The sequence below is a fragment of the Oreochromis niloticus genome, linkage group LG14 (assembly GCF_001858045.2).
Source record: "Oreochromis niloticus isolate F11D_XX linkage group LG14, O_niloticus_UMD_NMBU, whole genome shotgun sequence".
Taxonomy (NCBI): domain Eukaryota; kingdom Metazoa; phylum Chordata; class Actinopteri; order Cichliformes; family Cichlidae; genus Oreochromis; species Oreochromis niloticus.
In genome coordinates this window covers 26,580,936-26,602,327 of record NC_031979.2, presented here as the reverse complement: position 1 = coordinate 26,602,327, position 21,392 = coordinate 26,580,936, and the positions used below count along the sequence as shown (strand labels likewise).

At 37.2% G+C, this 21,392-nt stretch overlaps 1 protein-coding gene and 1 long non-coding RNA gene across 16 annotated transcripts in view; one reads left to right on the top strand and one right to left on the bottom strand.

Moving 5' to 3' along the window:
• Positions 1 to 3,409, top strand: part of LOC109194417 (uncharacterized) — a 77,561-nt gene extending 74,152 nt beyond the window's left edge. The window contains exon 3 of the long non-coding RNA XR_003213857.1: positions 2,236 to 3,409. This is a non-coding gene — a long non-coding RNA (uncharacterized LOC109194417). The remainder of the gene's footprint in view (positions 1 to 2,235) is intronic.
• ncam1b (neural cell adhesion molecule 1b) overlaps positions 1 to 21,392 on the bottom strand; it is a 72,853-nt gene that overhangs the window by 30,725 nt on the left and 20,736 nt on the right. For all 15 annotated transcript variants that reach the window (XM_025898345.1, XM_005459573.4, XM_025898346.1 and 12 more), the window contains exons 2-8: positions 10,849 to 10,923; positions 9,973 to 10,182; positions 8,779 to 8,922; positions 7,615 to 7,752; positions 7,136 to 7,253; positions 4,325 to 4,485; positions 144 to 286 (exon numbers count right to left, since the gene is read on the bottom strand). In XM_025898345.1, the coding sequence (XP_025754130.1) occupies positions 144 to 286; positions 4,325 to 4,485; positions 7,136 to 7,253; positions 7,615 to 7,752; positions 8,779 to 8,922; positions 9,973 to 10,182; positions 10,849 to 10,923 (989 nt within the window). The remainder of the gene's footprint in view (positions 1 to 143; positions 287 to 4,324; positions 4,486 to 7,135; positions 7,254 to 7,614; positions 7,753 to 8,778; positions 8,923 to 9,972; positions 10,183 to 10,848; positions 10,924 to 21,392) is intronic.

Here is a 21,392-nt window from a genome sequence, read left to right as displayed (position 1 = left end):
ACTACTTTGCACCAGGTGCAGTTCATTAACTCCAGAAGGAAAAATGCATACAGGACACTGGCACTCAAGGACCAGGATTGAGTGCCTAGGATACATAAGTATTTTGCTACTACTGTTCCCTCGCCTCCCTGTTATCATTTTACCTGCTCTCCTTCTGTGAAGACATGACCTCCGTAGCTCCAGGTAATGGTGGGAGTTGGGTCCCCTGATGCCTCGCAAGTCAGGGTTACCTGTTCTTCCATCTCGGTAGCAGTCTGGTTTATGATGTATGTGATGTTAGGTTTGACTGTAAAACAAAAACCCAACGTCATCACACCTGCTCCATAAAACAAGGCAGCCAGGTGGTACAGCAGCACGAGTATTATAAGCACAAGAGAAACTCTAGATTTGAAATGAGTTCAAAGAGGGGATGAGGATCAGTAGTTGACAGGTAAGGGGGATTTTTATGGCAGTAAAACTGTATTTAAGCTTTCCCAGTCCCAGCAGCAGTTACGCTGAGATAACCATGTGTGCTTCGAAACGTAATTTGTGTAATAACTTATTTAGCCTATCTCAAAGGAACCGGCTTTCATTTTTGTTTACATTGGAGACAACTGTCAAGTTACACTACACTCGAGTTAACCTGAAAGCACAGCAGGGTGCCGCAACGGTGACATGAGCAGAGCAAACGGAAGTGCTGTTTCTGAATCAGTTGAGCATTACCTCGTGCTCCCATCTTTTCTATTCCACTCCAAAAAGGATGAATGCATGGACTATGCAATATGCTGAAAAAGCACAGCCCCAGACAGGATCGTGAATATAATTTGTAACCTGCCGCCTAAGAAAACAACTGCGACTTGGTTTTAACTGCTATGATCTCAACTGATAATTATTAAATGAACAAAGAAGCAGCATTTAAGAACTTGTACTTACAGCCACGACTGTCAAAAGGCAGTCAGCATGATTCAGATCATAGCTTTTTAAATAGACTGCATGAGCTATTTAAAGCCTGATCCATCCCAATATTTTATCATAAAAACATTTACGTTCAGAAATTTTAAGGAGTCATGCTATTTGCTTGGCTAAAATCATTCTATGTATTCCAATTTCCAAAGGCTTACAAAACTGATTTTCTAATATTCTTAGATTAAGGTTGTATGTTGCATAAAAGCATACCATAAAGTTAGACTGGTTTTGGTAACTTGGTATAAGTACACTTCAGTTTTATGTTAAACAGCTGATATAAAAAGGAGACCAAGAAGGGTGTTGTTTTCGGGTGAATTTGATGGAGAACATGGGTGAAAGGAAAGGCTTGGGGCTCTGGTGGAATCAGTGCATAAGTAGCCATGACCAGTATCTGCCTGAAGACTAATGTTGAGAGTAGTTAGTAAATTAGATTGGGTAGCTTGCCCTCTATTGCTTGTATTTCACCCTTGCACCTGTTCTGGCACACGTATTAGTGTTCATCTGTGGATTTACAGCTTTACAAATAACATGTCTAGCATTTTAAAAGGACGACTGATGCCAGGTGGATGAAAGAGAGACAGAGGCCAGCTTTTATAGGCTGTAAGACCCAGATTAGCTGTATTAGCTGATGACCTAGCCCAACCTCCCAGTAGGCTAGCGCAGTGGTTGAATAGTTAAAATAATTAATTTCTATGCAATTGCTTTTTCTTGACCTAGATGGAAAATGTCACAAGGTTGAGAAAAGATACGATAGAGAATTTAGGATGAAATTACACTATCTCTAAGAAATGAACCAAAAAATGTCAAACCAAAGCCAAAGCCAAAGCCAAAGTCAGCCTTATTGTCAAAAACCATATGTACAGATCATACACAGGACTTTGAAACTGCAGTGCTCCCACGCCTCTTAGTGTTACACTAAAACAACATAAAAGATAAAAAAGATGTATTGTTGTATCAAGAAATGTTGTATAACCTGCTTTCAGCCCTTATTTTCTACGCTTACTGAAGAGATGGGCCACGTTTAATTTTTACCTTTATTATCATTGCTGCATACTTTAAATGAAATTGACGAATGAGAATCCTAAGAGCTGGGAATACGGCAATGCCCAAAAGGAGGTTGTAAATTTGCCTGTGCACACGTTTTTTGAAGAACCGAAAGAAATCTTTATACATGTTAGCACGACATGAATGAAATGGAAATCGCAGTCTGATGATCTGTGCCATTTATCAAGCAAGTTGTTTTTTGTGAACATTCAGTGTTTCAACATGATCTCATTTCTTTTCACTTAGGATGGTCTACTGTATCTTCAGCTAAGCACTGAAGCATCTGTCCTTAGTCTTCAGAGAACCTGACTAGACCTCCTTCTGGCTAACGCATACACATATTTCCAGGGATCTACTCCAGAAGCCAGGTTTGGAAAAAACTGAGTCTGTTAACCGAGAGATGAGGGAAACGCTGGGTTTTCTGTTCTAGAAAAAAACAAATTCAAATGTGACTCAGTAACGGACACCATGAATCTAACCTGCTCACTGAAAAGTTTTCTTCAACAAACTTTGAGATTCTCTCTGATTTCTCCCTCCCACTACATCTCAACCAGCTGAATGACACTTAATCTCATTTCCTCATTCTTAAAGTCACTTTTAAAGAGCATACCAGAGCAGACTGCAGGTCTGTAGTCTGTCCTTAGTATTTAGGGCATTTATGTTTTTACAAATATTTAAATCCCAGTTCATCAGTTCATTATTTTCTGTGCTTAAAATGACCAGATTTATGATCAGTGATTTATTATCAGCTTAGAATAAAATCTATGGTTACATCTTTCTAACTCTGTGACTCTGTGGACATTAAGGCAGCTGTGAGGTTGTCAGTCAATTCCCCTGCACTAAAACATTTACGGTATGTTACTGGAGCAATCATGCTTTAAATAAACCATATTTGTATAAAGCTTTAGACACATAATATACTGATCATTCATCAATCATTTGTCATAGTGTAATCTATCTCACTGATGAAAAGATGTCTGTCATAGAACTGATGTGAATATTTGAGTGAAAATGAGCCTGAAATGACTTTAACACTGAACTAAATGCAGTTTAAAGGAACATTTTAAAGGCTACTGACATACTGATTGTATTCTGATTACAATTTACGTTGAAATATGTTGACATGTTGAAATGCAGTCATTAAATTCTGTCAAGAAACATACTGAAGGGTACAAAGTCTGAACATAACTGACAAATTTATCAGTAAAAGCGTACTTAGTGTGTCTAACTAATATCAGATCCGCAAGTAAACAAATTCTTATCTGTTTGATTCATATGTTTGTCTTCAATTTCTGCCACCTGCTTTTGTCCTCATCAGGTTACGGCTGAATAATTAGATTTACTAGATAATTAATTCTGATGTAAAAACTGGGTTGGATTCCAGCTTCATCTAATAAAAATTCAAGTTATTCAAGTTCAAGCTAATTAAAATGACTCTTTTTTTCCCCCACATGTGTTTTTGTTTTTGTTTTTTGATGAATGGCATGGTCTACATTGAAACACATTCATAATTCTTGGTCCAGTGGATTAACATGGAGGCTCTGCTCTTTATTGACCCACTGTAAATGGTAAATCTTGGTATTGGAGCATCACTAACAATGGCTTTCTAGAATATACTCAGAACTGATTGAACTGAGTTTTCAGTTCCATACACTTTACTAAATTCAATGTTTCAATGGATCATCCAGGTGAGGAAATCTGTTTACCTGGACCTTCTCCCACCGAAAATGCTACGTCCAGATAAACAAATCAACTTTTTGGGGGTTACTACATACAACTTGCTCTAAGAAAGATCCTGTGCCAGAAAACACAGGATTGTAGCTTTTGCTACACAGAAGTAAAGAAACCAGAGCTTTGTGGAAATATTTCACAAAATAATGTCTTAAATGATGGCAACATACGACAGTCATTTACCAACTCTAAAGATTCGAGCAATTGCCACTTCTCTTGATTTGAAAAATAAACTCCCTCAGCTATTTCACTGATATGGTACCAAAAGACTGGCACTGATACTATAATTGGGCTTTAAATTATGGTCACTTTGAAGTGACAAGAAAACCTAGTGGGCAAAAACAAAGGGGAAAAAAAGGACTTTAGAGATTTCAGCTGAGCTCATCCCACTTGGCTTGCTCTCTAAATCCTTAGGCTCCATCCCAACATGAAACAATCACAACCCACACCGACACACCGTATTTTGAATGCCTAAGAAAACAGACACAAAACCGTACTATTGTTCTTCTCCCACCTACATACACATATACCTCATTCCCACACACTTGGAGCATTTTATAATTCCACTTTCGTTCATGTAAATATACAAAACAATCTGTCTTACCAAACACTTTCAGACTGAGTTCCTTTTCAGTTTCTCCGGCCTTGTTCTTGGCAATGCAGGTGTACTCTCCTTCATCCAGTTTGGTAACATCCATTATCGTCATTTCTGAGCCATCTTCATTAAAGCTGTACTTCTCTCCTGCCTCAAGGTTCACTTCGTTCCTGTAGAAAAGGCGACTGTTAAAGCCTGTATCCATTTATCCACACAAATTTAAGCACTCTTCTTCAGCTGCAACATGTTCCGAGATTTACTTTTACCAGGATTTCAAATTTCATCATCCTTCCATCTAAAAAAAATCTAGTTATGTACATCTAAAGACAGACCAATAGTAGTTTTATGATCACCAAATTACAAAGTGAAATTACAATGTTAAAAAAGCATAATGATATTTTTCTTTGGCAGTCCTTTTGACATTTGTTGTCTACATTCAATTCAACAAAAACGTCTCATTTATTTTTATTCTGTCCTAGTAGAGTATAAATTATAAAAAGGCCAACTTTTGGCTCCTGAACTGTCTGCTCTTTGTGACCCTGGATCTAAGTTTGTGCCGAGTTAATAGATGAACAGGAACAGTTTAACAAAGCAGAAGCCTATCAATGGCTCTGAATGGAGCCATTGATAGGCACAGAATAATGTGGCTATTGTTCTCATGCTAGTCTTCATGTTTCACTGTTTACATGCTCCTTTGATATCCTGTGATTAAGTATCCTACTGCAATGAATAAATCAGTTAGTAGAGCATCCCAAATAACCTAGAGTGCCCTGCATGCACATAATAGTTACTTGGACCTCTAGGCTGGACTGAGGTAGTGCATAGAGCCAGTAGCATTCCTGTCACATTACTGTATGGATATTTTCATGGAGACAGGGTTTTAATTTGACTGTTGGGAAAACTGCATGCTAAAGTCTTTATTTAGACAAGTACTGGATGGGAAATTCAATCCAATAAAGGATTATCATATAGCTTTTCTCTGAAAGCAAGGCACCCAGCAGCCTATATTTAGTGGGCTATTCGAACTACAGGTTAGTGATAGGGGAAGGGTTGAAAAGTGTGCGATTGCCTCTTCTAACGCAGGAAAAAATTTAATTGAGTCGTTTTAGTTAAAAAAGATCAATGGAAAAAAAAACTCAAAAAGAAGAAATTATATTCACTTATTTTCAAGATGATACAAGCTGATATTTGGTCAGTACACATACAAACTATGCAACTCATTATTTTTGATTAGCCCTGCCTCATTAGTCTGTTGCTGCCAGCTTTTATCTCTCCTGACGCCACGTGTAAGTCATTTGTGGTGTTTACAACAATTGCCTTTACAGAGCCGACACCCATGATTTTAACGAAATGGTTCTATGAATTGAAATGTTGGTCTGGCAGTTGGTTATTCCCCCATTCAGTGCAGTTCAGACAGAAATATCTATTTGATTGCAGATAAAAATGTACTTTTGTTCAGAATGAAATGTGTCAATAATTATTAAAAGAATTACCATAAAATTTTACATGCAAGTATGTAATCCCATAACGTGCTACATGTAAAACCGATGACACTTCCATAATTATCAACTTTGCTTTTTGTTTAATGTTTATTAGCTAATGTTAGCACAGCATCCAAGGTTGCCGATGTGGACATTTGTCTGCATTTATCTGATGTAGCTGCTTATGCTATTAGGTAAGTCCACCAGTTATATAAAATGAAACAAATCAGTTAATCAAACTTTAACAGGGTTTAAATTACTAACTAACATAAGAAAATAATTAATCTTTACAAGTCATCCTACACTCACCTGCCACTTTGTTAGGTACTTCTGTTCAACTTTTCATTAGCACAAATATCCAAATAGTCAATCACATGGCACCAGCGACTACATTTAAGCATACAGACATCAACAAGATGACCTGCTGCAGCTCAAACTGAGCTCAGAATGGTGAAGAAAGGTCATTTAAGTGACTCCAAATGTGGCACGGTTGTTGGTATTAAGCAGGCTGGTGTGACTATTTCAGAAACTGCTGATCTGGGATTTTCCCACACAACCAACTCTAGGGTTTACAAACAATGCTCCAAAAAAGAGAAAATATCCAGTGAGTGGGAGTTTGTTGGGTGAAATGCCTTGTTGACGCCAGAGGAGAATGGTCAGACTGCTTCAAGCTGACAAGAGTAATCCAAATAAAAAGACACAGGCATTAAATGCAGAACACATCAAAACTTCAAGTAGATGAGCCACAGCAGCAGAAGGCCGCACCGGTGTCACTCCAGCCAGCTAAGAACAGGAAACTAGAATAGGAGATTGCCAAAATGTCGATTGGTCTGATGAGCCACATTTATTGCTTCAGCATTTAGATTGTAGAGCCACAAATTGATGTAAACAACACAAAAACAAGTATCCTTCCTGAAATGTATAAACGGTTTAGGCTGATGGTGATGATCTAATAGATGTGGGAATATTTACTTTGCACACGCTTGGCTCCTTAGTACCAAATGAGTATTATTTAAAAACCACAAACTACCTGAATTTTTTTTGAAAATGACAATGAGTTCACACCTTCAGGATGTGATGAAACGAGAGATTCACATCATAAATGTATAGCTGACAAATCTGCAGCAACTGTGTGCCCCCATCATGTCAGTATGGACCAAAACTGAGGAATGTTTATTGAAACTATTCCACAAAGGATTAAGACAGCTCTGAAGGCAAAAAGTGATCTACGAGTATAAATCACATCAATGTACAAAGATGCAAATGCCAGAAAACAACAATAACAATAACAAAAAGGTATTTACTGTACTTAGAGCACATGCAACATTATTAGGTTTACCTTGTCCAGGTCACCATGGGTTCAGGATAACCATCAACAGCACAATTTAGGATGGCAGGCTGCAAAACGTCTGCTGTAGCATTTACCTCTGACTGCCATATCCTGATTGTCGGGAGCACTAAGGTACAAAGGGAAAAATAAAATAGGCAGACACATATGCAGAATATAGTATAGCTCTAGATATAAAGACAGCAAGTGAGAGGAAAACCAGAAACAGAAGCAGTGACAAATTCAAAATACTTATTTTAGGCACACTCATTTGCTAGGCTCAGAAGTTACAGGAAACAGACTTCATTAGCATGAAACATCTTTGATACACGGTTGCTCTGGGCAACTGTTTCCACATTGATGTTGAGCCTGGTCGCCTCTAAGGATCTACAGCTTATTTAAGCATCACGGGACACCTGCCACACACAAAATATTCAGACAAGAACAAAAAGGAACAGGAAAAAGCGTGCGGGGAAGAGAGGGTCGCTAACCATTCACAACGACCTTGATGACACGCAGATCAATCTCGCCGCGCGCCATCAGGCGACCCTCGCAGGTATACAAGCCCTCATCAGTCTTCTTTATGCCACGGATTTGAAGGTGATTGTTGTTCAGTACTTTAAACCGAACTGGAAGGAAGCAAAAGTTAATACATCTTCAGGTGTGCATATTTGGCAAGTTAATAACAGCAGTAAATGCTGGATGATAAACAGCTGTTGGCAAAGAAGTGAGTAAGGCATCAAAAAAGAAAACTCCTATCTGAATCAACTACACTATGAAGACTTTGTTTAACTTAAACATCTTAACACAAACATCTTAGTCACTGAAATGTTTGGTGACAAAAACTTCATTTGATATTACCTTAATCTCAAATTTGAGGCCATATATCCAACAATTATTTTACGAGCTCCAGAAAAAGAGAAGAGAATCTAAGCAAAGCCCACATGAACTCCTTCAGTCTGGGATAAAATGTGAACCGTATAAATGTAGTCACATAATAATCAAAAATACTATTGCAACCCACACATAAGCGCATGTTATTATTTTTCAGTGAGCAATAACACTGCCGTACACATTATTATACTGCTCAGTGTCAAGGGTGAACAACAGAGAGTCAATTGTATTTTCAAATTCAAAATCAAATTAATTTTTCCCTTTCAAAGCACAGGGTAAATCCCGGAGAAGAATGGCAACAAAAGCAGTGGATGAGTCATTTTATGACTCCGACACCAGGATCTGTATATGCATATATATATTATTAAGTAGCTCGTATTTCGTTGGTTGTGTGTTTTGATTATGTAGTGCATTTTCACTACAGTTTCCATTTTGCCTTATAATCTGTTTTTGTTTTATTTTGGCTGTTAACATAAGTGCAACACTACAATATCACTCTGAGCTACATCTTGATAATGTTGGGGTCATCTCACATTTTGATTCACCAAACTGCAGCCATCGACATTCTCTTCTAGCTAACAAACAAAACAAACAAAAACAAAAAAGCAAGCTATAACATGCTGAGATCTAATGGTCAGTATGGCTGAAATCATCTTATTCCCTCCTCATTAATTATGAAACTTGTTCACCTAGAAATGTTCTGTGTTATAATCAACTGAAAGCAAACTGAAATGTAAATTCTGCATTGTTCGTAAACTTACCATCTTTTTCCATCTGTATTTTTGCTCCTTTATATTTCCAGAGGACAGTGGGTGGAGGTGAACTAACAACATCACAAACAATGTTGGCATTGTCTCCTTCAGTAAACTCTTGGGGTGAGGGCGCGTTTTGAAAGGTGATTTTTTCTGGAATAAAAAAAAACAAGCACATTTTTCACTCAGTGATATAACGAGGTTCATTAAAGCTCTTTCACTCTCTATGATTGCCCTGTTATGGCACTATGTTTTTAGTGAAACACTATCTTTAATAGTAGTGCTCGCTATGTTAATAAATCACAGCTGAAAATGATCATAAAATGAAGAAATGCTTAACATTTTTACCAAAAATCTAATTCATTTTATTATCACCCTAAACAAGCTCCCCTGGCTCAAGTTACCAGAACTGAAGCAATATCTAGCCAAGCCATTTCTAAAACTGACTGGCTAATGGAATTTGCTGGGAGCCTTTTAGAAAGAAGCAGAACTGCTACCTTACAGACTTCAGCAGGACACACGTGACAGAATTGGATTCCGAACTGGAAAGCTATAGAGAAGTCTCATCAAGGCTTAACATATGAAGCCATTTAGCTGTAATGCGCAGCTCATTTCTTGAAATGGTCGGTAAAAGTTTAAATGTAAAGTCTGCTCCTGTGAAACTGGCCATCTGCATGGGGCAAAAGCAGTTATAAGTTATCACTTATATGGTTTGCAAGCTGTAGCACTGAACTAACTATGCAAACTGCTGCTTGTACTGTACAAATGTTCATTCACAGGAAGTTGCGATTGTTTTGTATACTTCTGTGCACAACATTGTGCATCGCTGTTAATATGGGTGACCACTTCTAATAACAATCTGAAACAGGCCCTGAAATAACAGAAAAGTTCTGTTTGGAAAATAATTTCATCTCTGACGGACAATTGCTGATGCTTGGCATTCATGGAAAATAAAATCCATTACTCACAAGAACTGCACAACAGACAGGATCATTAAGCAGCCTTCTAATGGTCTTCCGACCGTTTATTGAACTGATGAAAAATCCATCCTCACTTGAAAAGAAAGAATAATGTGTTGCCCTTGAGCAGTCAATAAAATACTATGAGTTCAATGAGCAGGATTCTTTTTCTTCTGTGTTCACACCACTCAGTAATTTGGAGTGTGTACCGTATACTGTGGGGTGGGGTGGGGGGGGAACTTACGGAAGATCTTCACTTTGACTGTTGACTCCGCTTGCTGGTCTCCATTGGTAGCGACACACTTGTATGTCCCAGCACTTTCCGTCCCGGCTTTATACAGCGTGAGGGTGGAAGATGACTCATCGTTACGGGTTACTGTTGTGTCTTGTCTGTTCGGCTCTATCCTGTCCCCGCTTGGTCCAAACCAGTCTATGTGCTTGGCAACGCCTACAACTAAGACAACAGACAGAACAGAGCAGTACATAAGAAACAGGTATCTATAGGGTAACACATTTCAAATCAGAGCAGTCAGCCACTGCCCACAGACTGTATATTGTAGGTGGTTCATGCTCCTGCAAGGAATGAAGCGTGTGGTTTATGCATTGTAGCTGTGTCTAGTAACTAAGACATCAGAAAAATGTTATGTTTTCAAGGTTTGATGCTAAACAAACAAACCAAAAACAAAAGGACACTTAATCTCATCATTCCTTGATGACTGATTGATGAATGTATGATACACATTCAAGTAACCGGAAAACCACTTAACATACAAAATGAAGGGGGGGTGTAGTTGTCCACTTTAATCCTGCAGAAGAGGAAGTGTGGCTTATCAAGCGATACTGTGTATTTATACCACAAATATCCATGCATATTTATCCATACACCTAACACATGGGGAAGACTTTTTGTTAAGAACTGATTCCAACAGAAACACAGACCTCTGCTATGTTTTGTCTAGTTTAACGACTTTATACAATTTTTTGCAAAACAGTCTAAAAAGTGGGTGAACTGTTAAGGTGCAGTTTTTAAAAAAAGTTTAATATATATATATATATATATATACATATATATATATATATATATGTATATATAAAACTTGGAACATTTTGATAAACTTACCTTCACACACAAAGAATTTGGACTCTCCAAGACTAATCTCACCGTGGGTTGGTGTGATCTGTACTTCCAATGAAACTGCAACAATAAAACAAACATACAATACAAAATTAGAATCAACTCACTAAGTGAAGCACTGATTAAGAATGCTTAACAATGTTTCAACACTGAGATGGAACAATTATTAAAACAGGAAACAGGCTAATTAGACGCGCAAATGTCTGCATATCAATGTGTTCCATCTATATGCAAAGGCAGAAGCAATCACCTGCAGGCAATCAGAAATACGACTGTGGGGTTCTTTAAAAATATATTTTAAGGTCTTTGATTTGCTCATGTTAAGAGCAACAATTGAGTGTATATCTTATTTCCTGCTAAACTGAACTTTTTTTCTATATGGTTTTACTCTAGTTGATTAACAGCTGGTACAACTTTAAATTTAAAGATTTAAAATAATAGAAAACATTAAGATTCCTTAAGCTCGTATTTGGTCCTTGCATGCATTTCTGGAGCAGTCTCTTGTTGTCTCTTGCCTCTAAGAAGCAAGAGAAATTGAAGAAAAACCAGAAAATTGCACAAGAAAATTGGATGTAGCGATCATGACGTCACTCAACAGTTTGTTTACTGTGCTTTTACTGTCACTGTTTTTAAGCCTCAAATTTTGTCTGCAGCCATCTTAGGGTGGTGGGGGGCACTTCAAACCTGATTGGAGAAGGATACAGTACCTCTATTTAAAGGCCAATAACTAAATATAAAGTTATTAATAAAGGAATGTTGTTGTTTTTTTGAAAAGGCCTACAATGAAAATACTGCTAACCCCAAGGGTGGGGTTGTGCTGGAAAGGATCCAAAGACTTGCTGGAGCCAGCATCCATCTACATTTTACTGCACTTTAAGGAATATGCTTCAGTTTTCTGCCACATAAACCTGATATTACCCTTGTACATTCATCCATATTTTTTACCGAAACTGAAAATGGAGTACAAACAATAAAATCAATTAACATGCACATTCAGAAAACAACAACAACAGTTTTGGCCCTAGCAGCCATGTCACCAAAAATATGGACATTTCCTTTTCCTCTGTTGCCTCCAGTCCTCCTATCCTATCAAGAGAAATAACATCAACACAGCAATGCAAATATTCAGCTAAAATTCAGCAGCTGGAACCAGTGCTGTGCTCCCAGTGTACCTTGAGATGAATTATTTTTAAAAGACTATTTAATTTTTAGAAATGACGTCGTCTGGCAAGATGAATGTAATGTCTCTCAGTGATAGCCTGCACTTCATCAAAGATTGGATGAAAAAGAGATTTGTATTATCTGACAGAGAGAATGATGCCCTGAAACATTTTGTACTTAATTAGAACAAAGTGTGACTTGTTTCCTGCAGAACCTCCCAAGGGGGCACTCAGGGTTCCAGTGGATGATTAAGAACGGTGTCGAGATTGACCTGAAATCCCACTCTATATCATGCATGAGCAAGACTGTGTGGCTGTGTACCAAACTAAAGGTCAAGGCAAGAAGGTCTCCATAGGGGCATCGATTGACACGGGAAAATAGCACAGTCAGTTAAAAAAAAAGATGTCTGGAGCAAACTGGTAGAATTATTTCTATATTGTCAACTTGTGGAGCAAACAGGTAATAATTGATTTTATTTTAGTCTATTTGTTTCAGGTCTTTCCACAAAAGTGACACATCCCCTCAAATGTGAAGTACACTTCAAGGTGAAAGAGTTCAGGGTTAAAGGGATTAAACAAAACCCAACAACATTGTTGTATTATGTTCATTTATGTAACTTGACGGTCACCAAACGGCCGTTGCATCTGCAACAGAATTCTGTTTGAGTCACCATAAAATACAGAAGGAAGAAGTCCTTAAGTATTACAGAAATTTGGCTTATCAGATGCACCTACATATACATATATATATTTAACTTCATATAGTCACAGAAAGATAGATAGATATTTAAATATATAAATTTCTAAGAAGGCTGCAGTTTGAAATTAAATAATCATTGTTCAGGTAAATTGAGAACAGCAGCCAAGACTTCAGTCCAGGGGGTTACAATGTGTATTACAATTGGGAACCTAAATTATTGACCAAAGAAATCAATACATGTAGTATTTTCCTTAAATGTCTTCTAAAGTTGTACATTTTTTGGTGCTTGTCATTGGCCATACCAGCAAGGTATACATGTTAGGTTTTGTTTCTAAAAAAGCAACAAAAAGAAGCACAGGGCAGATTTTGTTTTTTGTTTTTAATTTAACAAGACTTTAAATCAGATTCTAATTTTTTAAGTAAATCTGCACAATTCCTTCCTTTAAACTTACCCAATAAACTGTAAATAAATATGTGAAATATAAGCAACTACTCCAGTGCTAAGCTAACATATGTGTGTTTATATTTTTGCTTTATTTGAGAGGAGGATGCCAGAAATCCTGGATATATTTGCTTAATAGATCAACTGTCGATCTATAAATCCCTTCGGCTCTTTACCCAAACTTAAAATCAATGTAATTACTGATATGAGGAAAGAAAATGTTTGCTATTTTTTCCAGTGACTGGTACTATGTCGTATTAATGAAAATACAATTATTCAGTTGTCTTACAGTTGTATTTTTAAATGTGCCTGTTATTTCACTTTTATCAGAAGGATTTGATATTCAAAGTGATGAAACATAAAATCCTGACATCAACACTCTTGTCATTCTTTTTAAATACAAGTGTCTAATAAAAATAATGTTATGCTAATTTTATGGAAAAGGTTTATGAATTTAGTTTTAATTGGACTGAGGAATGAGAACAGTTTGTATTTATTTATTTAGTCAAACAAACAGGCAACTAATTTGCAGAGGAGGCACGCCAGTGATAATTATTCAAGTCAAGAGAAGTTTATTTGCACAGCCCATTATCACATTCAGTGTCTGAAACGTTTTTTGCGTAAACAATAGTTTTCAACCCAGACAAAACAACATAGGCAAAAACATCCATGCATGCATCCATGACATAAAAATGGCTGAAGCTATAATGAAACGAGGGGATAAGGAAAAGCAAAATATAATAATTATACCATAATTTGGCTGCGGAAAATGTTTTTAAAGGACTAATGTGATAAGTCCATTATAGGACGCTTAATACAGAAAATGGTCCAGCAAAGGTTGAGTGGACTAAGCTCCCTTAGATAAGAGGAGAGAAGATCTACTATTAGGATTAGGGAGGTGAAGTGGCCATTATGCAGAGGGGTAGGATGTGGGGCAGCTGGTGATTTTACATTACAAAGCAGGAATGTCACAGTAACTAACATCATTAGCATCTAGCACTAAGCACACTGAGTAAAATGGCAATGTTCTCTGTGCATTTACTTGCCCCTGAAATCTAACAGTAAGACCACTTTGAGAATTCGCTCGGGAGAGAGTTAAAAGTGGCACAGTAAAAAACAAACTCAGAATATACAGTGTACTTTATTATAAAATAGATATGTAAAGGCTGCAGGATCACTGATAACACTAAATGCTCACCACTGCAGTGTTTGAAGAACAAATAAAAGATAAAACAGATGCCTTGTAAAAGCCTGAAAAAAATCATCATCATCTCATCATCAAAATCAAGGTTTGTAGACTAATTGTACCTATATCTGTCAGTAAGTCACCAATCTATTCCCTGAAAACATGCTAAGTAATGATAACTGTTAAACTGCTAATAGAAAGAAACTTGGTGAGTAGTGACAGAAATGACGTATACTTTTCATCTAACTCTCCCAACTGTATGGGCTGAATTATTGTCACGAAGTCACAAAGCAGTGAGCCCGGCTCTAAAGCCTGTTAGTATACTTCACAATGCTGCTTTTCCTATTAAAATCAACAATGCAAAACCACTTTCATATCCTCCGAGCAGGCTGACATTCAAGTCCCAAAGGGAAATTTTATCACATGATCCCATATCCTCTTCCCTTCCACTCAACAAACGTTGTTTTTCCTTGTTCTGTAGGGTATTAAACTACAGTAGCAACACACCTGCACCGTCTGAGAGTTTTCCAAATGGAATTGTTCTGTAGGCCAAGCACTAATTGGTTCTCTCAGATTGAAGGCAGAACCGTTGCTCTTCTTCGCTGAGAGTTATGAAGACAGGGTAATTGCTCTCCAACGAGCAGCTCACTTTTCATACATTAGTGAGGCTAACAAGCTACTGTAGTTCGTCTTGTTAAAGGGCAAAAACTCTTTCAAAGCAGAGGGTGGCAAAATTGAAGAGAAGCAAATTTGTGGTCTAGAAATTTAATATGCATGCATTTCCCACACAATCAGATTGTATGGGAAAACAAATATTGCAAACATTTTGAATGCAGGCTCTTGGCTGCAGTAAATAGCTTACAGGGAGTGAAATATGCTTTTCATATTAATATGAAAAGAGTGTAAATATTTTCTGTTTCATTATGAAACTATGGTGGCGCAAATTAGATTAGCAAGCGGCCACACTATAGGTAATTAATACGAAACACTGTCTGAATCCCTGGTAAACAACTGAAGTAAGCTTAGACTGGATCGCCATATCAAAGAACTTAAAGGAGTAGAACTGTAGATAAGAGTAAGCAGGAAAATTATTTTTGCCTGTAGCATACATTTCAAGCATGGTTTACCAATAACTGTGATATTTCTTAATTCCCTACCTTAAGAGTATTTACAGCATTACTTGTAGCATATTTCCAGGAGTAGCAGTTATGGTCTGCCAGTTGGTTAATCTACCTAATCTAAACGGTCCAGACTGAAATGACTCAACTGCTGGATAGACAATTTTTTGAACAGTCACAGCCTTCAGATGATGAAACTTCTCTGTATGTACTGTATTACAGGTTGTTTTCATACTAGAAATTCAAACTCAATACCAATTACCAGAAAAATACTTCATAGCACAGATTTCTTTTTTTTTTCTTTTTTTTTTTAGATTTTTTTTAGATAGATAATTTTTAGGTTATGTGAGGCTGTGTTTCTTGTGACTTTGGTAAGATAGAGTGCCACTGGTGTTGTCTACTTGCTAGTAGATTTTTCTCAGCTTCAAGGGAAACATAACACTTTTTAGACATAATTGTGTGTTGTCCTGTTAAATTAACACTGTCTTTCAATGTTACAGACTATCAGAGCTGCCAAGTTTGCTTCCAAGCTCACACATTACTGTCATTTTATTATCTGCCACAGATGCTAGCAGATACCTTAATGATAACTAATGGCTAATGATAACAGATGGCTAATGTTGCTATCAGGTAACTGCCAGTACATCTGGGCAATTAATTGAAAATAAAGCAAAACGGTATTCACCTCTAATCAATGTGATCTTGCCAATGTTGGTTATTTCGTTTTATTGTTCTAAATTCTGTTAATACGCCTCCCATGTATATATGGGAGTATATATACCTTTTAAAACATACCGCCACATGTGTTGTCATGTGACTCCACCACACCCCTCTGCAACAAGGAAGCATGATGGAGGAAAAGCCAAACACTGAGCTGATTACCCAACTTTAGAGTCTCCAAGAAAAATGCTGTATGGGTTCTTTGGACATTTTTTGGGCTTTAGTAAAGACAAGATCAAACAAAAAGAAGAAAACAGAAAACTGTGGGGAAAATACTTTCAGCTGTTACAACACAAGCACAGTATTAAAAAAAAATCCCAGCTTCATTGGTTTAGCATATTCACAGTACAAAGAGAGTGAACTATGAGGCCAAAAACAATACATATACTTCTGCAGTAAATCTTAGTTGCAGGTGCATCACATCCACAAATCCTTCTGAAACCCAAGACATAACCTCATATGCATCTGCCAATAAATTTGACTACACATCGTCTCAACGAAGCCTCTAATGACTGTTACTGACCCATTTGCTACTGTCCTGCAGCCACTTGTCAAACTGACTGGAAGAGAACAGACCAATTCAAAGAGAGAAACCCTCACGTGTTTTGCAGCAAAATTGGAGACCAACACAGGCACACCATGCCCAAGAATAAATGCAGCCAATACCATAACTATATTGAAGGCTCTACATATAGATTCAACAGAGACATATAAATGACATCCTATTTTTTTGTGTGTTAAGGCCCCGATATCTTCCAAAATCTTCATTCCCTCTGCACAGCCTCTGTTCAAACTAAGCCATAATAAAGCATCCAAAAACAAAACTAAATTGGTTCACCCCCAAACATCTTTGCCCAAGGGACAACAAATGTTTGTAAAGTTTCAAAACAAAATTTAATGCACGAAATCAAAGAATGTAAATGCACAGTAACTTTTTAGATCCATTGCCTCCTTATTATTCCTTATCATATTAGATATAGTTGCACTGTTTTAACTGTAAACAGCTAATCATAAAACACAAACAATAAGAATTAAACTTTAACAATCTACAGGGAATGTATGGGAGTATGGCTCTTGAATACTGATGCTGGAACAATGACCTAAAAATGAGGATAGCAGAAGATAGCCTGAAGAGTATCAGAAGGTGCTATTTACTACTAATTGCCAAACCTTACCTTAGGCTCATAAAACTTGCATTCATATAGCAGTACCATACACAAACCTGTGCTATGTTTCCTAGCCGTTAAGGCACCCAGCAAAAGACTGGATGAGAGACCTACTGAGAAATAAACAATTCAAGTAGAAAAGAATGACCTAGTTCTGAAGAAACATGTAATTTCCCTGCAGTTCAACTTGGCATTCAATTGCTTTTACATAAAATGAACACAAAAAGTCCCACTGGGGAGGGCCTCATCCAAATCAACCTGAACGTGTCCGCCTATGATGCAATGAACAACCCAGGAACACTAAGTTACAATGCAAGGTTGTCAGGAAGTATTCAAAGAAAATTCAATTCATAATCTGACTCAAGAAACAGACAAACTGTTAAAAACAAGGATAATTACTGTAAATAATGGCTGTTGGTGACTAAAACAGAATCTGGTTGGAATTTAAAAATCAGCTGCCAACTAATGGTTTAAGATTGCTTGTCTCACCCAAAATCTAACCTGCAAATTAAAGTCTTACTTAAATGAAATAACGACAAACAAATTATGAGGAGTGAAAAACAGTCAAAATTACATTACACTAGCAATGTTTGTCTGTTTCTTCTGCATCCAAACAATAACAATGCTCCTGACATTAGCAGTTCATTTGTGATGTAACATTTTCTGTAGCTCTGGGCAATGTCATATTTGGATGCAGGCTGATTATGACTATAGGAGACAGCTTGCAGTGTCAATAATTCATGACTCTGTAGGTCATCAACCACACAGTAGTGTTTTAGTCTTGGAGGAATCTCATTAAATTCATACTAACATGTATAAAAACGAAATTATTATTGGTAATATATCATCAGTTACATAGTTTATTTATTTGCTGCTTCTCAATGCAGATCACAGCATGATGCTGGAAAATGCAAAACATGTTTTGCCATCTATCTGAGTATAGCTGTAGTTTGGGGACCAGAAATGGCAGTAAAAATCCTTCTTGACACTCTGCTATCATTTCTGTGTATGAGTTTCTATTTAAGGATCATGTTTGCCATTTATTCAGAATAGCCATAGGGTATTATACTAAAGCACATGCACATTTTCATGCACATGTGCTCGCACGTGTGTACAAGCGTTTGTATGTAACAACGGTAATGGAAGGGTAGGATTTCATGAATGAAAATTATGTACATTGATGTCCCGGGGTTACAGCAATCAGTGGCTGCAGCTGGAGGACCTTTAATAGCCTCATGTAGCTTAAACCTATCTTTTCTAGCATAGCTTGTATCTTAAATCTAAATTTCCCACAGGAATACACTGTTATTTTGGAAGTAGCTGGTAAGATGTGAAGGGCAAGTACAACATATGGATAAAAAAAAAAAAAATTATGCAGAGTCTGGCCTTTTTCTTCTGGCCTCTGTAGTTATCTTAGAACACTCCGGGTGCTGAAGCCTAGGCTGTCGGATGTTGTAGTAAGCCTCGACCCAAGCCGTGACTCGCCTCACTTGCCATATGGGATTATGCTCATCATCTATTCTGCCAGCGTAAAAAATGCACACACATTCCAACACTTAAACTTTAAGCCTGCCAAACCGACAGACACAGTAATAAACATCAGCTTACTATCTGTGGTCTAAACCAAACAAAAGATTGAACGTGCCCTTCAAATAAATGGTGTACTTGCCATGAGGGCAAGGAAGCTCATAATACATTACTAAAATTTATATTATTCATATTTGGCTTTTCAGCAGGGACACACAAATAAGAATGCGTGCGCCACTGCCTCACTGTCAAAGAGCATTTAATTGGCAGCTTCTAAATAACCGGAAAGCAAATGATTCTATAATTCAGCTGTCTCCAGAAATCAAGAGCCTCTTGCTCAGTAATGGTGCCAGTGTGTTTATAATATATTGAAAGAGGCTGACTCATCCGTGTTTAGTGATGATTTGTCCCATGCCAACAAGCTAAAAAAGCTGCCAATGATTTACAAACTTAGGCCAATTTATGGTGTTGATTTGTTATTAAAAGTACAAAACTCAACTAATGCATTTGTCACTTAAGCAAACCATAACCAGATTTATTTATTACAATGCACAAATTACAGCTAGCAAGCCATTGTGAAATGACAATAATATATGCATTTCAACATTTGACTTGAGAATTGGTCGGTTTCACAGTGCAGCAGACACAGACTCAAAACTTCCGAACACATTTTGATTCCTAATTCATACTGGTATCAAGAAAACCGTCTAATTACAAAAAAAGGGATGGGAAACATTTAATCTTAGAAAATGTAGCACTGGGATTCCAGTTTTAAATGAACAGTCTAAGCCTTAAACACCAAAATAATTTAACTTTTAATTAAAAAAAATATTTATCGGAAAGGCATCTTCAAATAGCCAATACATCATTTTGTACATTTTGCAAGACATTTTATTTTAACTGATTTGTTTTTGCAAATGTTATCATGATGAGTTATTGTTTGTACAGAATATCATGCCCACAGCTTTCCTGACAGGAAGCGGGATGGAGCTTTTTTCATACATGGTTGTTTTGTGCAGGTCAAGCAGCAGGACTCCTGTGCTGTGTCTGTCACAGGAAAAAAAAAATTGAGTGCAGCACTCATTTTAGAGAGAAGGCTTACATTCCTCCAGATAAGATGGAGTTCTGGATGGGATTTTGTAGTCAGGACTGTGGGATGCTGATAGCTGGTATGGTTCCTTGAGTGCAAGCAGCTGCTTCACTTTAACTTTCAGGAGAAGCTTATTGTACAGGTGCAGGTGGGAGCAATGGTCAGAGATTCGACTTAACAGAAACACAAACCGTGCTTTAAGTCTGCATTTTAATGCCTGATAACTTTCCAATCAGTTGATATCACAATTTAAATAATAAGAAGCAACCCTAACGTGAACTAGCAGTAACATAGTGCTTTGAAAACAAATTAGTATCTCGTAAAACATAAATGTTCTTTTGGTTTGCTAATAGCTTTACCATATAAGTAACTACAAAGAAACTCAGGTAATACTCTCCCCATCTCACACTGTGTCAAAAGATGCTAATTCAATTGTTAAAAAAACAACTATAACTGTCATTTTCATGCATAGAAACACATTTTTTTCTGTTAAATCTTATTGCTAATGCTTAATGCTATGTTAATCTTATTGCCTCATATTTCTCTACATTTATTCACTGAGGTCACCAATCTGTGAGTTGCTTTTTAAGTGCTCAGTTTCAGAACTTACTAGTTTTAAGGAAATAGTGAGTATTTGCTTGCCGCTCATGCCTCTCAACCACAGTTATACTCATTTCTACCAGTTGCTATGGAAACGTGTTTCCCCGCTCCCTTCTCCCCTTACTTTGACATCACTGCTTGCCCGCCGCTCTCTCCCTCTCTCTCTCCCTCTCTGATTGGAGGCAGCAGTGCAGCCTCAGAGGAGTGACTATTTACATTGAAGAGGCTGTCAAAACAACGAACACACAATTTCAGCTGATCACCGTGGCTGCCTTCAGTGGTTGAGCCGTTGGTGGTAGTAGGCTTGAATGTCTCTACCAGCTAACTACATACTGTACAGAGCTATAAATTCAACACTCTATACAGTACCATTCAATAAAACTACTGGATGTCTAAAGAGCAAAGGCTCAGCTGGTGCTTGCCTTATTATATCTCCAGTCTCAGGCATCGATATCTGCAAGGCTTTAGACAGTTGGGGCCTCTCATTTGTGCATTACTTTTCAACTATAAGACTGAATAACAGATGGCTAGCAGCTTACAGTCACTGTTCATTAGCTCTAAAAGAAATGTTTATGAGTCAACCCAAAAGGAACCCCTAGCACAGAAATATGACTGGTTCCTAATTATGTGGATCCATTTCAAAGCTTTCAACTTTTAATGCAAGATCTTTCTGTAGCATCTATAACACAGAATAAGGCTTATCTTTCAAATCATCTTAATTTCTTTTTCATAATTTATAAATAATAAATTATATCAGAAAATTTAAATATTCTCCAATCACAGCCTGCAGAAAACAGGATTTATATTATGTGAATCTTAG